General features: G+C 38.1%; 1 protein-coding gene across 12 annotated transcripts in view; it reads left to right on the forward strand.

Annotated features, from left to right (window-relative positions):
• The window catches only part of RAB3GAP1 (RAB3 GTPase activating protein catalytic subunit 1), a 144,474-nt gene that overhangs the window by 109,912 nt on the left and 10,376 nt on the right, over nt 1–24,186 (forward strand). For 3 of the 12 annotated variants that reach the window (XR_005374206.1, XR_005374210.1, XR_005374203.1), the window contains 2 exons: nt 1,901–1,958; nt 2,787–3,305. The exons of 5 other annotated variants lie outside the window; for them this stretch is intronic. Coding sequence is in view for 2 of the 7 variants with exons in the window: in XM_038565070.1 (XP_038420998.1) it covers nt 1,901–1,958; nt 23,501–23,609 (167 nt within the window). In the remaining 5 variants the exon portion in view is untranslated. Of the gene's footprint in view, nt 1–1,900; nt 3,306–23,500; nt 23,610–24,186 lie in introns of all 12 variants that reach the window. 4 more of the 12 variants (XR_005374202.1, XM_038565070.1, XM_038565071.1 and 1 more) reach the window with 3 other exon arrangements.

Consider the following 24,186-nt stretch of genomic DNA (forward strand, 5'->3'; position numbering starts at 1 on the left):
TACCTATTAAAATGGAAATGTTAGGTGCAAGGGCCTGGTCCACAGCTCCTCAGAATCAGGGAGGGTCAGGGAAGGTAGGAAGTAGGGTGCTAGATGAAAAAGTTACCAATAAAATAATGGGCTCAGGGCAGCCCGGGTGGCTAGGCAGTTTAGCCCCGCCTTCAGCCCAGGGCCTGATCCTGGAGACCTGGAATCGAGTCCCACATCGGGCTCCCTGCATGGGGCCTGTTTCTCCCTCTACCTGTGTCTCTCCCTCTCTCTCTCTCTCTCTCCTCTCTGTGTATTCTCATGAATAAATGAATAAAATCTTTAAAAATAAAATAAAATAAAATAATGATGTCCCCAGGGAGCCAGCCCTACCCAGGGAGACCTGCATTTCCTGAGAATTAGCTTTCAGGTTTCACCACTGAGTAGAGTGTTAGCTGCAAGTTTGTCATATATGGCAAAAGAGGTATGTTTCTTCTGTACCTACTTTGTTGAGAGTTATAATCATGAATAGTTTTTGCATTTTGTGAAATGCTTTTTCTGTATCTACTGAGATGCTAGTGTGATTTTTATCCTTCATTTTGTTAATGGATTATGTCATATTAATTTGTGTATATTGAACCATCCTTGTTTCCCTGGAATAGGTCCCACTTGCTCATGGTGAATGATCATTTTATTATATTTTTTAATTGTTTGCTAACATTTTGAGGAATTTTGCATCTCTGTTCATCAGGGATATTAGTCTGTAATTTTCTTTTTTATAGTCTCTTTGTCTTGTTTTCATATCTAGGTAATGCTGGCCTCATAGAATGATTTTGGAAGCATTCCTTCCTCTTCTATTTTTCTCAGTAGTTTGAGATGAATAGGTATTAACTCTTTAAAATTTTGGTAGAATTTACCTGTGAAACCATCTGGTCATAGACTTTGGTTTGTTGAGAGTTTCTTGATTATAGATTCAATTTCATTAATAGTAATCAGTCTGTTCCGGTTTCTGTTTCTTCCTGATTCAGTCTCAGAAGACTATGTTTCTAGAATTTTTTTTTTGAAGAGAGGCAGAGTATAGTATAGGCCGAGGGAGAAGCAGGCTCCCCGCAGGGAGCCTGATGTGGGACTTGATCTCCAAACCCGGGATCATGCCCTGAGCTGAAGGTAGACCTCATCCACTGAGCCACTTAGGTGTCCCCCTCTGTTTCTAGAATTTTTTCATTTCTTCTAGGTTGTCCAATTTGATGGTATACAATTGCTCATGGTAGTCTTTTATGACCTTTTATATTTCTGTGGTATCATTTGTAACTTCTCTTTCATATCTCCTTTCATTTATCTGACTACTCTGTTTTCTTTCTTGATTAGTCTGGCTAAATACTACCTATGTATTTTATCTGAACAAGGTAAGCAGGAAAATGTCAATTCTCCCAGTGGTAAATGAGAAGATGATACCTGTCTTTTCCTTGACATAGAATTCTTAAGATTTAGGGCTGATTTTTAGCAAAACTATATAATAGGTGAAGCATATATTAAAATTCTATTGGAGAATCTTACCCTTCTCTCTAAACTAGTCATCCAGTTTGCCACCTGGTTGGTCCCACTCTTTATATACCCCCCTCTGTATCCCACCCATCAATACGTTTACCCAACCCCTTCCAAGCCTTTTTGCTAATCTAATGAATTACTTCATGCTAGAATAAAGGAGGCCAGTTGTGATTGTCAGGATACATTAGCAACAAGCACATAAGCTCTTTGAATTTGCTAGATCATACAGTCTTGCAGGGTGGGGACCATTACATTTTTCCTCTAACCCATCAAGTTCTTGCACTATCTATGACTATTAAGTGAACAAGTAGAAGAGTTGATACAAAAGTGCATTTATTATTACATTGTCTCCCCTTATCCACAAGTCCACTTTCCATGGTTTTAGGTACCCATGGTCAACTGTGGTCCAGAAGCAGATGATCTTCCTGATATAGCTTCAGAAGGTCAGTAGTACCCAAACACTATGTCACAGAACCTGTGTCACTCCCTTCACTTCATCTCATCACGTAGGCATTTTATTATCTCACAGCATCATCATAAGAAGAATGAGTATGGCATAATAAAATATTGTGAGAGAGAGACAACATTCACAAAACTTTCATTACAGTGCATTAAAATGTTCTGTTTTATTATTACCGTTAATCTTTTAGTAATCTACCTGATTTAACAATTAAAGTTGATCATAGATAGGTCTGTATAGGAAAAAAAAAGAGTATGAGAGAGAGACCACAATCACATCTTTATATTACAGTATATTGTTATAATTGTTCTATTTTATTCTTGTTGCTAATTTACCGTGCCTAATTTATAAATTTAACTTTATAATGGTATGCATGTAGGAAAAAACATAGTATATAGGGGATTTAGTACTATCCACAGTTTCAGGCATCCACTGTGGGTCTTGGAAAATATTCCCCATGGATAAGTGGGGACTTCTGCATGTACTGGTGAGGGATCTGTGCCTTCAGCTTGATTGGATGATGGCAAATTGTTTTTCCAAAGTGGCTGAAATAATTTACATTCCCACTAGTTCTGGATGGGAGTTCCTTTTACTTCCTATTCTTGCCAGCTCTTGATATTGACAAAGAATTTTTTTTTAAACAATTTGATGTGTGTGAAATGGCATCTTCTTATAGTTTTAACCTGTGTTTGCTGACACTCACCTTCCTGTGTTATCTGAAATTAAAAAAAAACCTGAAAAATTGAAAAATGCTGAAGTTCTTTTTGTCACACTCATTCAGCAATATTGAAAACAGTTTTCCCTCAAGCAGCTGGTATCCACCACTGGATGTTCACAGCATGATCTCCACAAACAGTGGAACTTCCTCAGGGTTGTAAAATGAAGCTGAAGCTCCTGCCAGCCCTGTTACTCGCTTCAGAACTGGTGGGTTTGGGGATGTCTGGGAGGCTCAGCGGTGGAGCGTCTGCCTTTGACTCAGGGCATGATCCTAGGGTCCAGGATCAAGTCCCCATCGGCCTCCTGCAGACAGCCAGCTTCTCCCTCTGCTTATGTCTCTGCCTCTCTCTGCCTTTTTCTCTCTGTGTCTCTCATGAATAAATAAGTAAAATCTTAAAAAAAAAAAAAAAAAAAAAAGAAATGGTGGTTTTTTTCCTGGATTATGAATGCACTGGTACTTCTAGAATGGAGGACAAGTATCAAATGACTCACACATCTCCCATGCCTTCTGGAAACTCATGCCTGGAAGATATAACCACTCATTCCTATGCTACATGGTGGTCTTTAAGAGAGCTACAGCCTGCCAGCCTTCTGCACATGACTGTCTAACAAGGTAAGTGTCTAACCTAATCCAGTGAGCATTCTGGAAAAAGTAAGTAATAGAAAGCCCGTTGGTAAAGGATAGAAGGTAGACCAAACCAAACTTCACTTCATAAATCTCATTTTTTGGAGATAGGAGTCTAGAGCTGCCATTGCCACATGTGGCTGCTGAGCAAGTGAAATGTGGCTACTGCACTTGGGGAATTAGATTTTCCATTTTGTTTAATTGTGACTAAGGTTAATTATAAAACAAAAGCAATATAAAATATTTTTTTCTTAAACGTGTTATTGTTTTGGCAGTACAACATTTTACTTCAACCACTGAAAATTACTGAGTTGATACATTCCTTAAGTATAAAATACACAATTTTGAAGATAGTAAAAAAAATTAAATATTATTAGAGGTTTTATGCATTTCTTTTTGCTTTTAAAAATGGTTACTATAACATTTATTTATTTAACATTTAAAAGTACATATGTAATAATTTTAAACACATATTAGGAGCAGCTATACACCAATAAATTAGGCAATCTAGAAGAAATGGACGCATTTCTGGAAAACCACAAACTACCAAAACTGGAACAGGAAGAAATAGAAAACCTGAACAGGCCAATAACCAGGGAGGAAATTGAAGCAGTCATCAAAAACCTCCCAAAACACTAAAGTCCAGGGCCGGATGGCTTCCCAGGGGAATTCTATCTAACATTTAAAGAAACAATACCTATTCTACTTAAGCTGTTCCGAAAGATAGAAAGGGATGGAATACTTCCAAACTCATTTTTGAGGCCAGCATCACCTTAATTCCAAAATCAGACAAAGACTCCACCAGAAAGGAGAATTATAGACCAATATCCCTGTTGAACACAGATGCAAAAATTCTCAACAAGATACTAGCCAATAGGATGCAAAAGTACATTAAGAAGATTATTCACCATAACCAAGTGGGGTTTATCCCCGGGATGCAAGGCTGGTTCAACACTCATAAAGCAATCAACATGATAGATCATATCAACAAGAGAAAAAACAACCATATGATCCTCTCAATCGATGCAGAGAAAGCATTTGACAAAATACAGCATCCATTCCTGATCAAAACTCTGGTCCAGAGTGTAGGGATAGAGAGAGCATTCCTCAGCATCTTAAAAGCCATCCACAAAAAGCCCACAGCAAATATCATTCTCAATGGGGAAACACTGGGAGCCTTTACCCTAAGATCAGGAACAAGACAGGGATGTCCACTCTCACCACTGCTATTCAACACAGTACTGGAAGTCCTAGCCTCAGCAATCAGGCAACAGAAAGAAATAAAAGGCATTCAAATTGGCAAAGAAGAAGTCAAACTCTCCCTCCTCACAGATGACATGATACTGTACATAGAAAACCCAAGAGTCCACCCCAACATTGCAAGAACTCATACAGCAATTCGGCAGTGTGGCAGGATACAAAATCAATGCCCAGAAATCAGTGGCATTTCTATATACTAACAATGAGGCTGAAGAAAGAAATTAAGGAGTCAATCCCATTCACAATTGCACCCAAAAGCATAAGATACCTAGGAATAAACCTAACCGAAGAGGTAAAGGATCTATACCCTAAAAACTACAGAACACTTCTGAAAGAAATTGAGGAAGACACAAAGAGATGGAAAAATATTCCATGCTTATGGATTAGAAGAATAAATATTGTGAAAATGTCAATGCTCCCCAGGGCAATTTACACATTTAATGCCATCCCTATCAAAATACCATGGACTTTCTTCAGAGAGTTGGAACAAATAATCTTAAGATTTGTGTGGAATCAGAAAAGACCCCGAATAGCCAGGGGAATATTGAAAAAGAAAAAAAGAGCCGGGAGCATCACAATGCCAGATTTCGGTTGCACTACAAAGCTGTGATCATCAAGACAGTGGTACTGGCACAAAAACAGACACATAGATCAATGGAACAGGATAGAGAATCCAGAAATGGGCCCTCAACTCTCTGGCCAACTAATATTCGACACAGCAGGAAAGACTATCCACTGGAAAAAACAGTCTCTTCAATCAGTGGTGCTGGGAAAATTGGACAGCCATGTGCAGAAGAATGAAACTGGACCATTCTCTTACACCTTACACAAAGATAAACTGAAAATGGATGAAAGATCTAAATGTGAGACAAGATTCCATCTAAATCCTCGAGCAGAACACAGGCAACATCCTTTTTGAGCTTGGCCACAGCAACTTCTTGCAAGATACATCTATGAAGACAAGGGAAACAAAAGCAAAAATGAACATTCAGGACTTAATCAAGATAAAAAGCTTCTGCACAGCAAAAGAAACAGTCAACAAAGCTAAAAACCTACAGAATGGGAGAAGATACTTGCAAATGACCTATCAGATAAAGGGCTAGTTTCCAAGATCTATAAAGAACTTATTAAACTCAACACCAAAGAAACAATCCAATCATGAAATGGGCAAAAGACATGAACAGAAATCTCACCGAGGAAGACATAGACATGGCCAACATGCACATGAGAAAATGCTCTGCATCACTTGCCATCAGGGAAATACAAATCAAACCACAATGAGATACCACCTCACACCAGTGAGAATGGGGAACATTAACAAGGCAGGAAACCACAAATGTTGGAGAGGATGCGGAGAAAAGGGAACCCTCTTACACTGTTGGTGGGAATGTGAACTGGTGCAGCCACTCTGGAAAACTGTGTGGAGGTTCCTCAAAGAGTTAAAAATATATCTGCCCTACACGCCAGCAATTGCACTGCTGGGGATTTACCCCAAAGATACAGATGCAATGAAACGCTGGGACACCTGCACCCCGATGTTTCTAGCAGCAATGTCCACAATAGCCAAACTGTGGAAGGAGCCTCGGTGTTCATCGATAGATGAACGGATAAATAAGCTATGGTCTATGTATACAGTGGAATGTTACTCAGCCATTAGAAACAACAAATACCCACCATTTGGTTCAATGTGAATAGAACTGGAATGTATTATGCTGAGTGAAGTGAGTCAGTCGGAGAAGGACAAGCATTATATGGTCTCATTCATTTGGGGAATATAAAAAATAGTGAAAGGGATTAAAGGGGAAAGGAGGGAAAATGAATGGGAAATATCAGTAAGGGAGGCAGAAGATGAGAGACTCCTAACTCTGGGAAACGAACAAAGGGTGGTGGAAAGGGAGGCGGGTGGGGGGATGGGGTGACTGGGTGATGGGCACTGAAGGGGGCACTTGACGGGATGAGCACTGGGTGTTATGCTATATGTTGGCAAATTGAACTCCAATAAAAAAACATACAAAAAAAAATAAAAATTCAGGGTAAAAAAAGTAAAAATACATATGTGGCACAACGTCAGGGAAGATGGTAAAGTAGGAAGAACCAGGAATCTGTCTTCCTACCTAGATAATTGTACCAGCACAGTCTGTCTGATGTAATTACTTTGGAGCACTGCAGACTCTTCAAAGACTTGAAACTTCCAGGGCAAATTTTAGACCGTAAATTGTGGTTAACTTTTGACATTTCAGCTCCTAGCACATTAGTTGGCTACCTATGCCCCATTCTCACTGCCAAGATAAGGCAGCCATGCACATGAACCCAGAGTAGCTTGTGCACAGCTTGTGGGAGCCAGAGTGAGTGATAAGGACCCTGTCTTCTAGGATATCAGGGGTCTGTGTCCTGATTATTGTTGTGATTGCAGAGGTGTTAACACAGTGGTGAACATTCATTGTTCCAAACCCACCATCTCAAGTGGTTTCCAGGAGATTTAAAGACCCAGAGTTATTTTTCTTTCCCCATTCATTTTCCCCTTTTTCCCTTGTTGGCAGCGAGACATTTAAGGACTAGGTCATTCAAAATCAATTGCAGAGACAGGGAATTTAGAAAGTCACTGCTTAGAAAAGACCTGGGAAGATCTTAAGTTTGTATCTCTCTGGTCCTAAGCACAGAGAAGCTTTAAAGTAACAATCACAAAATCAGCGAACACTAGGGCAGGTAGAGAAGCTGATTTCCAGGATTAACACAGTATAATAAATATCCAGTTTTGGGGGCTCCTGGCTGGCTCAGTTGGTAAAACATGTGACTCTTGATCTCAGGATTGTGCATTTGATGTTGGATATAGAGATTACTTAAAAATAAATCTTAAATAAATATCCAGCTTTCAACAAAAAATCCTAAGACATAGAAAGGACCAATTCAAAGTACAGAAATTAAGCCAACATAAACCATCCCTGAGAAAGTCCAGAGGTGGATATATTACAGAGATCACAACAACTATCTTTTTTTTTTTTAAGATTTTATTTATTCATGAGAGACACGGGGGGGGGGGGGCAGAGACAGAGGCAGAGGGAAAAGCAGGCTCCCTGTGGGGAGCCCAATGTGGGACTTGATCTGGCGACCCTGGGATCACATCCTGAGCCGAAGGCAGACACTCAACCACTGATCCACCCAGGCGTCCCTCACAACAATTATCTTATAGATGCTCAAAAAACTGAGGACAAATTCGGAAAAATAATGTATTAATAAATGAGAATATCAAGAGATAGGTAACAAAGAATTGACCAGTAATTCTGGAGCTGAAAAGTACAATAACTGAAAGAAAATTTTCTAGAGGAATTCAAAAGCAGATTTGAGTTGGAAAAAGAAGCAAACTTGAAGAAAATATGAGTGAAATGACTGAGTTGAGGAACAGGAAGAAAAAAGATTGAAGAAAAGTAAATAGAACCTGTGGACATGTGGGGTACCATAAAGCAGACCAACATATGTATTGTGGCTTTGTGAGAACAGAGAAAATGGCAAGGAGATTATCTGAAGAAATAATGGCCCCAAACTCCAAATTTGATGAAAGACATTAATATTAATACCCAAGAAGCTCAATGAACTCAAAATAGAATAACTCAAAGAGTCCCACATTCAGACACATTCAATCAGACTGTCAAAAACCAAAGACAAGAGAATGTTGAAAGCATCAAGAGAGAAGTGACTCATCACCTACAAGGGATCTCATTAAGATTTTTTTCATCAGAAACTGTAAAAGACAGGAGGCAGTGGATTGATATATTTAAAGTACTGCATGAAAAAAGTCTTGTCAACCAAGAAACTTATATTAGAGAAAGCTGTCCTTCAAAAATGAGAGGAGAACCTGGGCGGTGTAGTTGGTTAAGCATTCAACTCTTGGTTTGGGCTCAGGTTGTGATCAGGGCCATGAGATCGAGCCCTGCTTCGGGCTCAATGTGGAGTTGGCTTAAGTTTCTCTCTCCCTCTCCCCCTGCTACTCCCCTCCATGTTCTCGCTCTTAAATAAATACATCTTTAAAAAGAAATGAGGGAGAAATTAAGACACCCTCAGATAAAAGCTGAAGGAGTTCATTACCACTAGAACTTCCCTACAGGAAATGCTAAAAAAAGTCCTTCAGGTTGAAATGAAGGATACTAGAAAGTAACTCAAAGCCATATGAAGAAATAAATATTTCCAGTAAAGAGAAATACATGGGAAAATAGAAAACTTGGTAAATTGTGACTTTGGTTTGTAACACTTTTTCTGCATGATTTAAAAGATTAATACATAGAAAAATTATTAGTCAATGTTCTTGGAAACACAGTGCATAAAGATGTAATTTTGTAACATCTGTAACTAAAAGGGGTTGGGGATGGAAATGTATAAAAGTATTTTTTGTATGTTATTGAAGTTAAGCTTTTATAAAGTCAAATTAGAGTGTTATAACCTTAGGATAGAAAATGTAATCCTTAGGTAGCCACAAGGAAAATAGTTATAGAATATACCCAAAAGGAAAGAAAGGAGGAAGGAATTAAAATGTCTCACTCAAGGGGCATCTGGATACCTCAGTCAGTTTAGTGTTTGACTCTTGATCTTAGGGTCATGAGCTCAAGCCTCATGTTGCGTGTAAAGCCTACTTAAAAAAAAAAAGTTTCACTGGAACAAATCAACTAAATACAAAAGAAAATAGTAATACAAGAATAAGGGACAGGGCAGCCGGGTGGCTCAGCGGTTTAGCGCCGCCTTCAGCCCAGGCTTGATCATGGAGACCCAGGATTGAGTCCCATGTTGGACTCCCTGCATGGAGCCTGCTTCTCCCTCTGTGTCTCTGCCTCTCTCTCTCTCTCTCTCTCTCTCTCTTTCTCTCTCTGTGTGTCTCTCATGAATAAATAAATAAAATCTTAAAAAAAAAAAGAATGAGGGACTAATGCTATAATGCATATAGAGAAGACAACAAAATGTCAGAAGTCCTTCCCTATCATTAATTACTATAAATGTAAGTGGATCAAGCTCTTTAATCAAAAGAGATTGGCAGAAAAGATAAAAATGATCCAATTTTATAGTGTTTTCAGGAGACTCAGTTTAGGTCCAAAGATACACAGGTTGAAAGTGAAATTGCAAAAAAGAATATTTATTATACTTAGTAACCAAAGACAGCAGGAGTGGCCATACTAATACCTAATACAAATAGTGTCAGACAAAATAGTATTATTTAAGTCAAAAATGGTTACAGGAGACAAAGAAGGATATTAATAAAAATTTCAATAAATATTATAAAAATTATAAACATTTAGCAAAAATGAATTGAAGGGGAAAATAGAGTTTTAATAATAGGAGACCTCAATATCCCATTCTCCCCAGTAGACAGAATAACCAGATAGAAGACGAGTATGTAAAGAGAAGACTTATTATGAGAAAAAAAGAAATACCATAAAGCCACTAGATCAAACAAAAATATTTTCCACCATACATTAACAGAATACACATCTTTTTAAAGTACACATGGAATATTATTCAGGATAGGTTATAAATTAGGCTACAAATCAAATCTTAATACATTTAGAAAGATGGGTGTTCCACAGAGTATATTCTCTGACCACAATGGGATAAAGTTAGAAATTGTTAATAGAAGAAAATAGAAAACTCTAAAAATTATGTAAAGTAAATAACACACTCTTTAGCAGCCACAGGGTCATAGAAGAAATCACAAGGGAAATTAAGAAATACTTGAAGATTGAAAATAACATAACCTGTCAGAACTTAAGGAATAAAAAAAAAAGTACTAAGAGGTTAATTTATAGCTGTCAATGCTTACATGGAAAAAAAGAAGTCAACCACCTAACTTAATACCTTAAGGGACTAGAAAAGGAAGAACAAACTAAAACCAAAGGTAGCAGAAGAAAGGAAATAATAGTAGAGCAGAGAGTTAAAAAATAGGAAATGTGGAAAATCAACAAAACCTAGAGTTGATTATTCAGAAGATCAAACTGATAAACTTTTAGCTAGATGGACTATGAAGAAGACTCAAATTTCTAAATGAACCTGAAAGTGGGTTCATTACTACTGATTCTACAGTGATAAATATATAAGAGAGCACAGTGAATACCTGTGCACCAACAAACTGCATAACGTAGATGAAATGGGAAAACTGTTAGAGACAAAAAAATCTACCTAGTCTAAAGCATGCAACTCTTTTTTTTTTAATTTTTAAAAAAATTTATTTATGGTAGTCACACACACACACACACAGAGGCAGAGACACAGGCAGAGGGAGAAGCAGGCTCCATGCACCGGGAGCCCGATGTGGAATTCGATCCCGGCTCTCCAGGATCGCGCCCCGGGCCAAAGGCAGGCGCCAAACCGCTGCGCCACCTAAAGCATGCAACTCTTGATCTCTGGTTTATAGCTTTGAGCCCCACATTGGATGCAGAGATTACTTAAAAAATAAAATCTTAAAAAAAATCTACCAAGACTGAATGAAGAAATAAAATCTGAATAGACTTCTATAACTAGGAAAGAGATGAAATTAGTAATTTCATGAAATTAGTAACCTCCTGAGCCTAATGGTTTCATTAATAAATTCTATCAAATATTTAAAGAACTGACAATAGTCCTTATCAGACAATTCCAAAAAATTGAAGAGGAAGGAACACTTACTTATATGAAACCACCTCTGTCCTGAGACCAAAGCCAGGCAATGACACTAGAAAAAAAAACTACAGACCAATATCCTTTAGGATCATGGATGTAACATGCTAGCAAACCAAATTCAGCTGTATATTTAGAGGATTATATACACCATGGCCAAGTGGGATTTATTCCTGAAATGCAAGGATGGTTCAACATAGAAAAATCAATCAGTGTAATTTACCACAGTAACAGTGAAGGACCAGAACTACATTATCATCTCAACTGATGCAGAAAAAGTATTTGACAAACTTCAACACCCTTTCATGATAAGAACACTTCAACAAATTCAGAATAAAAGGAAACCATTTCAATATCATAAAGGCCATTTACAGAAAAGTGCACAGCTAATGTCATGCTCTGTGGTGAAAGTGAAGGCATTCCCTCCAATTCAGAAACAACATATGCCAAATTTCAACACAGTACTGGAAGCTCTGGCCAGAGCAAGGAGGCAAAGAATAGAAATAAAAGGCATCTGTATTGGAACAGACAAAAGTAAAATGATCTGTTTGCAGATAACATGTTATATGTAAAAAAAATCCCTAAAGATTATACACAAAAAAATGGAGAAATTCAGTTAGCATAATACTCTTTAGCTCCATCCGTGTCATTGGAAATGGCAAGATTTCATTGTTTTATGGCTAAAGCAAAATAAGTCAGTCAAAGACAAATACCATATGATTTCACTCATATGTGGAAATGAAGGAACAAAATAAATGAGCAAACGGAAAAAAAAAGAGAGGGGAAAAACTAGGAAACAAACTCTTAGCTATAGAGAACAAACAGATGGTTCCCAGAGGGGAGGTGGATGGGAGGATGGGGTAAATAGGTGATGGGAACTAAGGAAGGCACTTGTGATGAGCACTGGTGTTATATGGAGGTGTTGACTCACCATATTGTACACCTGAAACTAATATCATACTGTATATTTACTAATTGGAATTTCAATTGAAACTTTAAAAAAACTTAACTAATAAATGAATACAGGGCAGCCCGGGTGGCTCAGCGGTTTAGCGCTGCCTTCAGCCCAAGGCGTGATTCTGGAGACCCGGGATCGAGTCCCACGTCGGGCTCCTTGCATTGGAGCCTGCTTCTCCCTCTGCCTGTGTCTCTGCCTCTCTCCGTGTCTCTCATGAATGAACAAATAAAATCTTAAAAAAAATAAACGAACACAGCAAAAATGCAGGATAAAAAAATCGAAGTGTAAAAATGTTACATTTCTTTTTTTTCTTTTTTTTTTTAAGATTTATTTATGATAGACATAGAGAGAGAGAGAGAGAGGCAGAGACACAGGAGGAGGGAGAAGCAGGCTCCATGCCTGGAGCCCGACGTGGGACTTGATCCCAGGACTCCAGGATCGCGCCCTGGGCCAAAGGCAGGCATAAACCTGAGCCACCCAGGGATCCCCCAGTTACATTTCTGTACACTAACAATGAACAATCTGGAAAGGAAATTAAGAAAATCCCATTTGCAGTAGCATCAAAAATAATACATAAGAATTGGCCAAGGGAAAAAATTTGTAAACTAAAAAATATAAACATGGCTGAAGGAAATTAAAGAAGACATAAACAACTGGAAAGACATTTTGTGTTCATGAGCTGAAAACTTAATGTTATGATGTCAGTACTGCCTAAGGTGAGTCATACTTTCCTAGAAGCTGCCCTAGGCCGGGGGTACAGAATGAACATGAGGCTGGAGAAAGGGCAAGAATCAATATCAGGGTGGCAGATGGCTTCCAATGCCCAGTGGGTGAATTCAGGAACTAGGGAATCCACTTCCAGGCTTCAGGGACAAGATAGCATTCATTAGGAACTAATTTTGTCATTGTGCCACAAAAGACAGTACACGGTGATGAGACCACCAAGGTCTCACACTTTACATTTTGCTAGAAGGGGAAATGTTTGCCTCTCTACTCCCTTAGTCCCTTCTTCCCTGATGGGGATAGAGGGACTTTTGTCTTTGGAGAATTTAGAAGAAGGTATAGGCGTAAAAGTGCCTGCCCCTTTCCCTCTCTCTGATCAACCTGTAAGACTGGAGCCTTCTGCTCTACTACTTTTATGTGCTGAGGACATAGGCCCTGAAGATAAGCCTAGGGATGCTTCTCCAGTCCCCAAGATGAGACCATACATTAGGCTCCTACTTTCCTGCAAGGGGGCTGCCCAAGGCTACCAACCAAACAGGAGGGCACAAGGGTCGCCTTGACTGTGGAGCAGATCCATGCGTGATCTCCAATTCTACTTTATTAGCCTCAAAGCCAATATTTTGTATTCTATCAGTTTGTGCTTCATTTCTTATCCAGTTCCCAATTTGATATGGGGAGGGAGGTATTAATAATTATCATCCCCAAACCTAATGGCAGCTTTTAAAAACAACAACAGAATAACAGCATAGCAATGTTTCATGCTTTATTTTTATTATTTTTTATTTTAATTATAGTGTAGTTAACCCACTCACAGTGTTATATTTGTTCAGAGTAAAATATAGTGATCGAACCATTCCATATATTACTCAGTGTTTGGCAAGATGTGTGCCCTTAACCCCCTTCACCTATTTCACCCCTCCCCCTACCATTTGTAATCATCTGTTCTCTATAGTTAAGAGTCTGTTTTTTGGCTTATCTGTTTTTTTTTCCTTTTGTTGGTTTCATTTCTTGAATTCCACATGTGAGTGAAATCATATGTTATTTGCCTTTCCCTGATTGATTTACTCTGCTTAGCATTAGACTCTCTAGATCTTTCCATGTCATAGCAAAATACAAGATTTCATTCCTTTTTATGGCTGAGTAATCTTCCATTATATAAGTATATATAAATATAAATACTATATCTTCTTTATCCCTCAGTTTATGGACACTTTGTTTGCTTCCATAATTTAGCTGTTGTAAGTAATGCTGCAATAAACATTGGGGTGCATGTATTCCTTTGAATTAATGTTTTTATATTCTTTGGGTAAAAACTCAGCAGTGTGATTACTGGGTCATAGTTTTTTTTTTTTTTTTTTTTTTTGAGGAATCTCCAAACTCTTCTCCACAGTTGCTGCACCAGTTTGCATTTCTACCAACAGTGCCAAGAGGTCCCTTTTAATTCACATCCTTGTTTCTTGTGTTTTTTTATTTTAGCCATTCAGACGGGTATGAGGTGATATCCCATTGTGGCTTTGATTTGCATTTCCCTGATGATGAGTGATGTTGAGCATCTTTTCACATCTCTGTTGGCTATCTGTAGGTCTTCTCTGGAGAAAAGTCTGTTCATATCTTCTACCCATTTTTTAATTGGGATTTTTTTTTTTTTTTTTTTTGGTATAGAGTTGTGTAAGTTCTTTGTATATTTTGGATACTAACCCTTTATCAGAGATGTTATTTGCAAGTATCTTCTCCCATTTTGTAGGTGATCTTTTAGTTTTGTTGACTGTTTCTTTGCTGTGCAGACACTTTTTACTTTGATGGAGTCCCAGTGGTTTCATGCCTTTTAAAATATCCATTTGATGAAGGCTGAGGCTGGAGCTAGTTCTTCGAGGGAGTATTCTGTGGATAGTGGGTGAAACATTTTGCACGATTGAACAGGTGGCTCCACTGGTGAACTGTAGCAAGCTGGCTTTACAGCCAAGAAGACAGGGCTTTTATGTGTGGCATCTCTGTGTAAACTACACTTGCTGAGAAATTGCTAGGGTCAGGTACTGGGATAGTGGTTTTTAAAAACTCATTTTAAACTATTTTATTTATTTATTCATGAGAGAGAGACAGACAGACGGGGGGGTGGGGTGGGGTGGCAGACACAGGCAGAGGGAGAAGCAGCCTCCATGCAGGGATCCCGATGTGGGACTCGATCCCCAGTCTCCAGGATCACACCCTGGGCTGAAGGTGGCGCGAAACTGCTGAACCACCCAGGCTGCTCTAAAAATTCATTTTGTAGAGTAAGTCAAAACTTTGTTGGGATCATTCTTAAACAGACATGATCTATCACAGATATAGATGTTTGGTGTTTCTGTAAGATGATGAAGAACTCATTATAGGGAAGTCAGATTATAAGAGCAGAGAGATGTAAATATGAACACTTTAGGACATGCAGAACAATTAACAATATTTTTAAGGTGTTCATATGCCAGTTCCTATTTTAAAAAGCTAGTATTTACTAATGAAACAGAGCAAGTCAGTAACTTCAAAGATCTAGGAGAGAAGCTGTTGAAGCAGGGAGGCGGTATAGAGTCCAGAGTGCATTTCAGTACCAGTAACATTTCTCAGTTGTAAATATAAACACAACCACGGTGGCAAAACACCCTCACCACTATAAAGCAACCGATAAACTGGAGACGAGATGGGACATTTTTCTCGTGGTTGGATAATTCAAATAGATTTTTGCAGTGATTACGAGTTCACATTTTCCAGTTTCAAAGAATAAAAGATGGAATGAGCGACAAGTTAATAACATGCAATAGAAAATGAGAGATTATTTCCACAACCTATTTCTGATGTTCAATCTCCATGATTCTGTGCCCTTTAAGTAAACACAATTTTTCCATTTTACTCTAAAGAGCTCAAGAATGTTGACTTCTTAGACATATAATTTAAAGTACTTCATACTTTTATTGCCAAAGAAACTGTATTTTAAATGTTTCACTCAAACATCTGAACATTATTTAGTAAGACATGTGGGCAGAAAATCCTTTCCCCATGAACAGTTAAGGAAATATAGAAAGGTATTCGTGTGTCACAGGAAGATCTCCCCAAGAAATGTACATTAGGCTGTGATCAATGCCAAGAGTAGGTTTCTCTAGAGATTCCAAGTGAGCTCTTCTCCATGGCTCTGGGACTGCTGCAAGCAACTCTGTCTGTCATCAGAGTGTCGGAGATTGATGTCACTCAGCTTGACACCAGGTATTCGTAATATGGGTGCACGGGCCACCCTGCTCAGGAGCAGGCACAGGCACAGGCACAGCCAGGGCACAGCCTCACTGACTGACAAACCACATTTCTCCATGCAGACATATTCTCAGCTCCCATGTTGTAAACCAACTTATTCTTCAGCTATTAATTCCCATTTTTGTTCCGTAGACCCAGAGCCTTCTCTTTTCTAAGCCTAAACTGCGCGCTGTGACTGCTGAGACTTTTCAGAGGTGGGCCCTCCTTTCTTCATATCCGCCCTGCCCCACTGGTTTTCACTTAGTCACCACCTCCCGTGGTGGCAGCTGTCTTCTTCCTTGGAGGCCACTTTGTACTTCTTTTTACACACAGGGGCCACCACTTGTCCTGACACTTTCCTTCCATTTGCACAACAGAAGGCAGCTTCTCTTTCAGATCCTGATGAGGAGGAAAGAACCAGCTTTTTTTTTTTTTTTTTTTTTTTTTTAAGATTTTATTTATTCATGAGGGAGGCAGAGACACAGAAAGAGGGAGAAGCAAGCTCCCTGCAAGGAACCCAATGTGGGACTCCATCCCAGACCCCAGGATCACACCCCAAGCCAAAGGCAGATGCTCAACCCCTGAGCCACCAAGTTGTCCCAGAACCAGCTCTTTAAAATGCCCTGCAGGACTTACCTTCTTGGGTTGTTGATATTAGATGGATTTCTACCTTAATATTCAGTCCCCCCCGTCAAAAAAAAAATTCAGTCCCAGAATGCTTCCTCTCAGTGTGCCCCACAGGTGTAAAGTAGAAAACATTTGGGAAGACAGCGTACAAAGACCTGAGACACAGCAGGAAGGGAGGGGGACAGGCCAGTCAACATCCTGTGTGGCAAATGCTTGTTGTTCCTTATAGCATTTTTTTTCCTGTATTGATAAGTAATTGATAAACTGTGAGATATTTAACATGCACAACATGGTGATTTGATGGATGTATACATTGTGAAAGAATGACCACCATTTAGTTAAGTAACACATCCATCACCTCATGTATTTATCTTTTTTGTGTGTGTGTGTGGTAATGTTGAAGTCCTTCTGTCAGTAAAATTCCCTTACATAGTATAGTGTTACCAGGTATAGTCACCATGTTAAAGATTACATCTTAGAACTCAGAGTCTGTACCCTTTCAGGAAACTCCCCATTTCCTCCACCTCCCTGTCCATGGTAATTATTTTTCAACCTTCTGTTTTTTAAAAATTATTTTTTTAGCTCCATGTACAAGTGGTACTATTCAGTATTTTTCTTTGGCTTATTTCACTTAGCACAATGCCCTCCAGATTCATGTTGTTGCAAATGGCAGGATTTCTTCTGTCTTCATTGAGGTAAAATTGGAATATAACATTATATAAGTTTCAGATATATATTTTTTATGTCTTAAAAAAGATTTTATTTATTTATTCATGAGAGACAGAGAGAGAGACAGAGAGAGAGAGAGAGAGAGGCAGAGACACAGGCAGAGGGAGAAGCAGGCTCCATGCAGGGAACCCGACATGGGACTCGATCCCGGGTCTCCAGGATCACACCCTGGGCTGAAGGCAGTGCTAAACCGCTGAGCCACCCGGGCTGCCCAAGTTTCAGATATATAATTCAACCTCTGTACTCATTACAAAGTTTAGTTACCATCCATCATGATTCATCTGACCCTCTGTCCATTTCTCCTACCCTCTAAATCCCCTTACCCCTGTGAACCGGCGATCTATTCTGTGTTTACATCTTTGCTTTTATTTTGTTATGTTTGTTTGTGTTGTGTTGTTTGAGATTCCACAAATGAGAGACATTGTACTGTTTTTTTCTTTCCCCTTCTGACTTCCTTCATTTAGCATAATACCCGCAAGGCCCATCCATGTGCTTGCAAATGGTCAGATCTCTCTCTCTTTTTTATGGCTGAGTAGTATTCCATTGTATATATACACAATACTTTCTTTATGCATTTATCCATCCATAGGCATTTTAGGTTGTTCCCATATCTTGGCTATTGTAAATAATGCTGCTCCAAATATCAGAATACATCTTTTCAAATTAGTGTTTTTGTATTCTTTGGATACATACCAAGAAGTGGGCAGCTGGATCATATGGCAGTTCTATGGTAAATGTTTAGAGGAATCTCCATATTGTTTTCCATAGTGGCTATAGCAATGTACATTCCTGTCCAAAGAATATGAAGGCTCTCTTTTCTACACAGCCTCACCAACATTTGTTGTCTTTTTGATGATAATAAAGTAATATCTCACTGTGGTTTAATTTGCATTTCCCTAATAATTAGCGATGCCTAACATCTTTTTTAAAAATTATTTATTTATTTATTTATGATAGTCACACAGAGAGAGGCAGAGACATAGGCAGAGGGAGAAGCAGGCTCCATGCACCGGGAGCCCGACGTGGGATTTGATCCTGGGTCTCCAGGATCGCGCCCTGGGCCAAAGGCAGGCGCTAAACCGCTGTGCCACCTAGGGATCCCCCTAACATCTTTTCAAGTGTTGGTTAGCCACCTGTATGTCTTCTCTGGAAAAATGTCTATTCAGGTCCCCTGTCCATTTTTTAAAATATTCTGTTTGGCTTTTTTTGGTGGTTAAACTGTATGAGTTATCTTTATAGTTTGGAATATTAACCCCTTGTTGGATATTTGATTTGCAGATAACATCTCCCATTCTGCAGGTTGCCTTTTCAGTTTGCTGATGGCTTCCTTTGCTGTGCAGAGACATTGTAACCCTATTTGTTTAGTTTTGATTTTGTTTCCCTATATTTGAAGTCAGAACCAGAAAAGCATTACTAAGAATGGGGTAAAAAACTGTGTATATTTTCTTGTAGGAATTTTATGGTTTCACGTCTTACATTCAAGTCTTTAATCCATTTTGAATTAATTTTTGTGTATGGTAGAAGACAGCGGTTTTGTTCTATTCTTTTCATGTGGCTGTCTGATTTCCCCAGCACCATTTATTGAAAAGACTGTCCTATCTACATTGTGTATTCTTGGTGCCTTTGTCATAAATTATGTGTATATATGTGGGTTTATTTATTTATGAGGTATCACTTCTGTTCAGCTGATCTGTGTGTCCATTTTTATGCCAATGTTGGTTGATTGATTGATTGATTGATTTATATTTATGATAGTCACAGAGAGAGAGAGAGAGAGAGAGAGACAGAGGCAGAGACACAGGCAGAGGGAGAAGCAGGCTCCATGCACCGGGAGCCCGACGTGGGATTCGATCCCGGGTCTCCAGGATCGCGCCCTGGGCCAAAGGCAGGCGCCAAACCGCTGCGCCACCCAGGGATCCCGCCAATGTTGTTTTGATTATTATACCTTTGTAACACAGTTTCAAATTAGGGTTTGTGATACCTCCATGTTTGTTCTTGTTTCTCAAGATTGCTCTGGCTATTGGGGATCTTTTGTGGTTCTATACAAATTTTTGAGTTGTTTGTTCTGTGAAAAATGCCACTGAAATTTTTATGGGGATTGCTTTGGTGGGGGTATAGACATTTTAACAATATATTTTTTTAAGATTTTATTGATTGATTGGAGAGAGAGGGGGAGAGAGCAAGGGAGAGAGAGCAAGCAAGCACAAGAGCAGCAGAGGGAGAAGCAGACTCCCTGCTGAGTGGGGAGCCCAATGTGGGTCTCGATCCCAGGACAATGGGATCATGACCTGAGCCAAAGGCAGACATAGACACTTAACTGACTGAGCCACCCAGGCACCCACATTTTAACAATATTGATTCTTCCAACCCATAAGCACAGAATATCTTTCAGTTTATTTGTTCCTTATCAGTATCTCATAGTTTTCAGTTTATAGGTCTTTCACCTCCTTGGTTAAATTTGTTGCTATGTATTTTATTCTTTTTGGTGAAATTATAAATACGGTCATTTCCTTAATTTCTATTTCTTTCTTTTTTAAATTGTATTTATTTATTCATGATACACACACAAACACACACACACACACACACACACACAGAGGGGGGTGGGGGCAGAGACACAGGCAGAGGGAGAAGTAGGCTCCATGCAGGGAACCCGACACAGGACTCAATCCTGGGACTCCAGGATCATGCCATGGGCCAAAGGCAGGCGCCAAACTGCTGAGCCACCCAGGGATCCCCTTTAATTTCTATTTCTGATAGTACATTATTATTATTTAGAAACACCACAGATTTCTGTATAATGATTTTGTATCCTGCAACTTTACCAAATTCATTCATTAGTTATAACAGTATTTTGGTGGAGTCTTCATGGTTTTCTATTTATGTCATCTACATGTCATCTACAAATATTGACAGTTTTACTTCTTCCTAATTTGGATGACTTTGATTTCTTTTTCTTATCCAATTACTGTAGCTAGGAATTAAAATATGTTGAATAAAAGTGGCAGGAGTAAGTATCCTTATCTGGTTCCTGATCTTAGAGGAAAATCTTTCACCTTTCACCAATGAGTATAAAGTTAGCTATGGTTTTGTCTCATATAGGCTTTCTTACATTGAGGTATATTCCCATGTTGTTGGGAGTTTTTATCATAAATGAATGTTGAATTTTGTCAAATTCTTTTTCTGCATCTATTGAGATGATCATATAATTTTTGCCTTTCATTTGGTAAATGTGGTGTATAACGTCAAAAAATTTACAGATGTTCAAACAACCTTGCATCCTTGGAGCAAATCCCATTGGATCATGGTATATAATCCTTTTAATGTATTGTTCAATTCTTTTTGCTAATATTTTGTTGAGTATTTTTGCATCAATGTTCATTAAGAATATTGGCCTCTAATTTTCTTTTTTTGGTGTTATTTTTATCTGGTTTTAATATCAGGGTAATGCTTGCTGTATAAAATGAGTTGGGGAGCATTCCCTCCTCTCCTCTTTGTTGTTTAGATGACTTTGAGAAGGATAAGTATTGAATCTTTTTTTTTAAGATTTTTATTTATTTATTAATGAGAGAGAGAGAGCACGTCAAAGACATAGGCAGAGGGAGAAGCAGGCTCCATGTAGGGAGCCTGACATGGGACTCGATCCTGGATCTCCAGGATCAGGCCCTGGGCTGAAGGCGGAGCTAAACCGCTGAGCCACCCGGCTGCCCTGAATCTTCTTGGAATGTTTGGTAGAATTCACCAGTGAAGCCATGTGGTCCTAGACCTTTGTTTTTTGGGGAGGTTTTGTAATTACTTATTTAATCTCATTACTAGTAATCAGTCTCTTCAAATTTTGTTTCTTTATGATTCAGTCTTAGAAGATGCATGTTTCTGGGAATTTTCCCCTTTCTTTTAGGTTGTCCAGTTTGATGATGTGAAATTGTTCATCTTTTATGATCCTTTGTATTTCTGTGGTATCAGTTGTAACTTTTCCTCTTTCATTTCTGATTTTATTTGACCCTTCCTTTTTTGTGTTGGTTACTCTAGATAAAGGTTTGTGAATTTTGTTTATCTTTACAAAGAATCAGCTCTTAGTTTCAATAATATTTTTTAAAAAAAGATTTACTTACTTATTTTAGAAAGAGAGCATGTTAACAGGGGGAGGGGTAGACGGAGAGGGAGAAAGAGCAGAAGCCTCACTGAGCATGGAGCTGAAGTGGGAATTGATCCCAAGTCCCTGATATCAAAACTCGAGCTGAAATCAAGGGTCAGATGCCTAACCAACTGAGCCCCCAAACCACCCCTTCATTGATATTTTCTTTTGTTTTAAGTTTCTATTTCATTTATTACCACTCTGATCGTTATTTCCTTCCTTCTACTAACTTTAAGCTTTATTTGTTCTTACTTTTCAAGTTCCTTTTGGTGTATATATTTTTTTGAGAATTTTCTTGCTTCTTGAGGTAAGGCTGTATTGCTGTGAAGTTCCCTCTTAAATCTGCTTTTGCTATATCCTAAAGATTCTGGGCTGTCCTATCTTTTACAATTGTCTTCATTATTTAAAAAAAATCAAAGAAGAATTTTCTTTGAAGAAAAAGAAAGAGAATTCTTCTTTGATTTTTTTTTTTTTTTGTGACTCACTGGTTGTTCAGTAGTGTGTTGTTTAATCTCCATCATATTTTGATGTTTCTTCCAGGTTTTTTTTTTTTTTTTTTTTTTGTACATGATTTCTAGTTTCATACCATTGTGGTCAGAGAAGATGGTGCTTATGATTTCAATCTTCTTAAATTTACTGGAATGTTTCTTTGTGGCCTAATAATGTGATCTATCCTGGAGAATGTCCCATGTGCACTTGAGAAGAATGTGTATTCTCTTGCTTTTGGACGGACTGTTCTGTATGTATCTGTTAAGTACATTTGGTCATTTGGTCAAATGTGTATTTATGGTTAACTTTTTTAATTGATTTTCTGTCTGGTTAATTGATTCACTGATGTAAGTGGGATGTTAACATCCCCTATTATTGCATTGTTGTCAGTTTTTCCTTTTGGTTATGTTAATTTTTGCTTGATATATTTTGTTGATCTTATGGGGTGTATGTGCGTGTGTGTGTAAACATTATATATTCTTGATGGATTGACTCCTTTATTATGAAATGCCCTTCTTTGTCTTTATTAATCTTTGTTTTAAAGTCTATTTTGTTTGGTATGAGTATAGCTGCATGAACTTTCTTTTCATTTCTATTTGCATGGAATATCTTTCTCAATCTCTTCATTCAGTCTTAGTGTGCCTTCTAAAGTCTCTTTTAGGCAGCATATTGATAGGTCTTGTATTTTTATTCACTGAGCCAGTCTGTGTCTTTTGATTGGAATATTTAGTCCATTTATATTTAAAAGAATTGTAGGTAAGTATGTACCTATTTCCATTCTGCAAAGTGCCATTTTGTTCATTGTTTTCTGGCTTAATAGTTCTTCACTCTTCCTTTTTTCCTTCTTACCTTGGGTTTGATGGCTTTAGTGTGATATGAGGTTTAGAATCCTTTCTTATTTTCATTTGTGCATTTGTATTTACTGTGAATTTTTGCCTTGTGGTTACCATGAGTCTCACACATGATCCTAGGTATATAACAGTTGGTTTTTCAACAGTTGGTTGAATACATTCCAGACCCTTATATTTTTACTCACTCCTAATGATTCATATTTTTGATGTCAAATTTTACATCTTTTTATATATCCCTTACCTAATTATTGTAATTTAAATTTACTACTCTTGGTTTTTAATATTCATACTTCCTTTATAAATAATTGATCCATTACCTTTACTATATATTTATCTTTTCCACTGAGATTTTTATTTTTGTTATTTTTTTTTGTTATTAATTAATACAATTTCTTTTCAGCTCAAAGAGGTCTCTATAACATTTCTTGTAAGGCCAATCTAGTGGTGATAAACTTCTTCAGCTTTTTCTTTCTGGAAAACTTTTAAAAAAAATTTAAAATTTTTTTTTTATTTTTTTAAGTAGGCCTTACACCTGGCATGGAGCCCTACATAGGGCTTGAACTCATGATGTCAAGATCAAGATGTGAACTGAGATCAAGGTTGGATGCTCAACTGACTAAGCCACTCAGGTACCCCTGGAAACTCCTGATATCTCCTTTAATTATGAATAACCATGCTGAGTAGTGAGTTCTTGATTGGAATTTTTTTCCTTTCAGCACTTTGAATATATCGTGCCACTCTCCTTTGGCCTGCAAGTTTTTGCTTAGAAATATGCTGAAAGCCTTTACATGAAAAGTTGTTTTCCTCTTGCTGCTTTTCAGATTCTCTTTAACTTTTGCCATTGCATTTATGTGTCTTGGTATGGATATCTTGGGGTTCATTTTATCTGGGAGTTTTTGGACTTCTTGGACCTGGATACCTGTTTCCTTCCCTAAATTAAATTGGGAAGTTTTCAGGTACTATTTCTTTAAAAATTTTTTTTGGGCCCATTCTCTCTTCTCCTTTCAGGAACCCTATAATGTGAATGTGTATATTACACTTGATGTTGTCCTAATGTTCCCATAAGGAATCTTCCTTTTTAAAAAATTATTGTTCTTTTTGCTGCTCTGTCCAGTGTGATTTCCATTGCTTTCTCTTCCAGTTTGCTAGTCAGTTCTTCTTTTTCATCTAGTCTGTTGTTGAACCCCTCTAGTTTGGGTATTATAT

Source organism: Canis lupus, chromosome 19 (assembly GCF_011100685.1).
Source record: "Canis lupus familiaris isolate Mischka breed German Shepherd chromosome 19, alternate assembly UU_Cfam_GSD_1.0, whole genome shotgun sequence".
Lineage (NCBI taxonomy): Eukaryota > Metazoa > Chordata > Mammalia > Carnivora > Canidae > Canis > Canis lupus.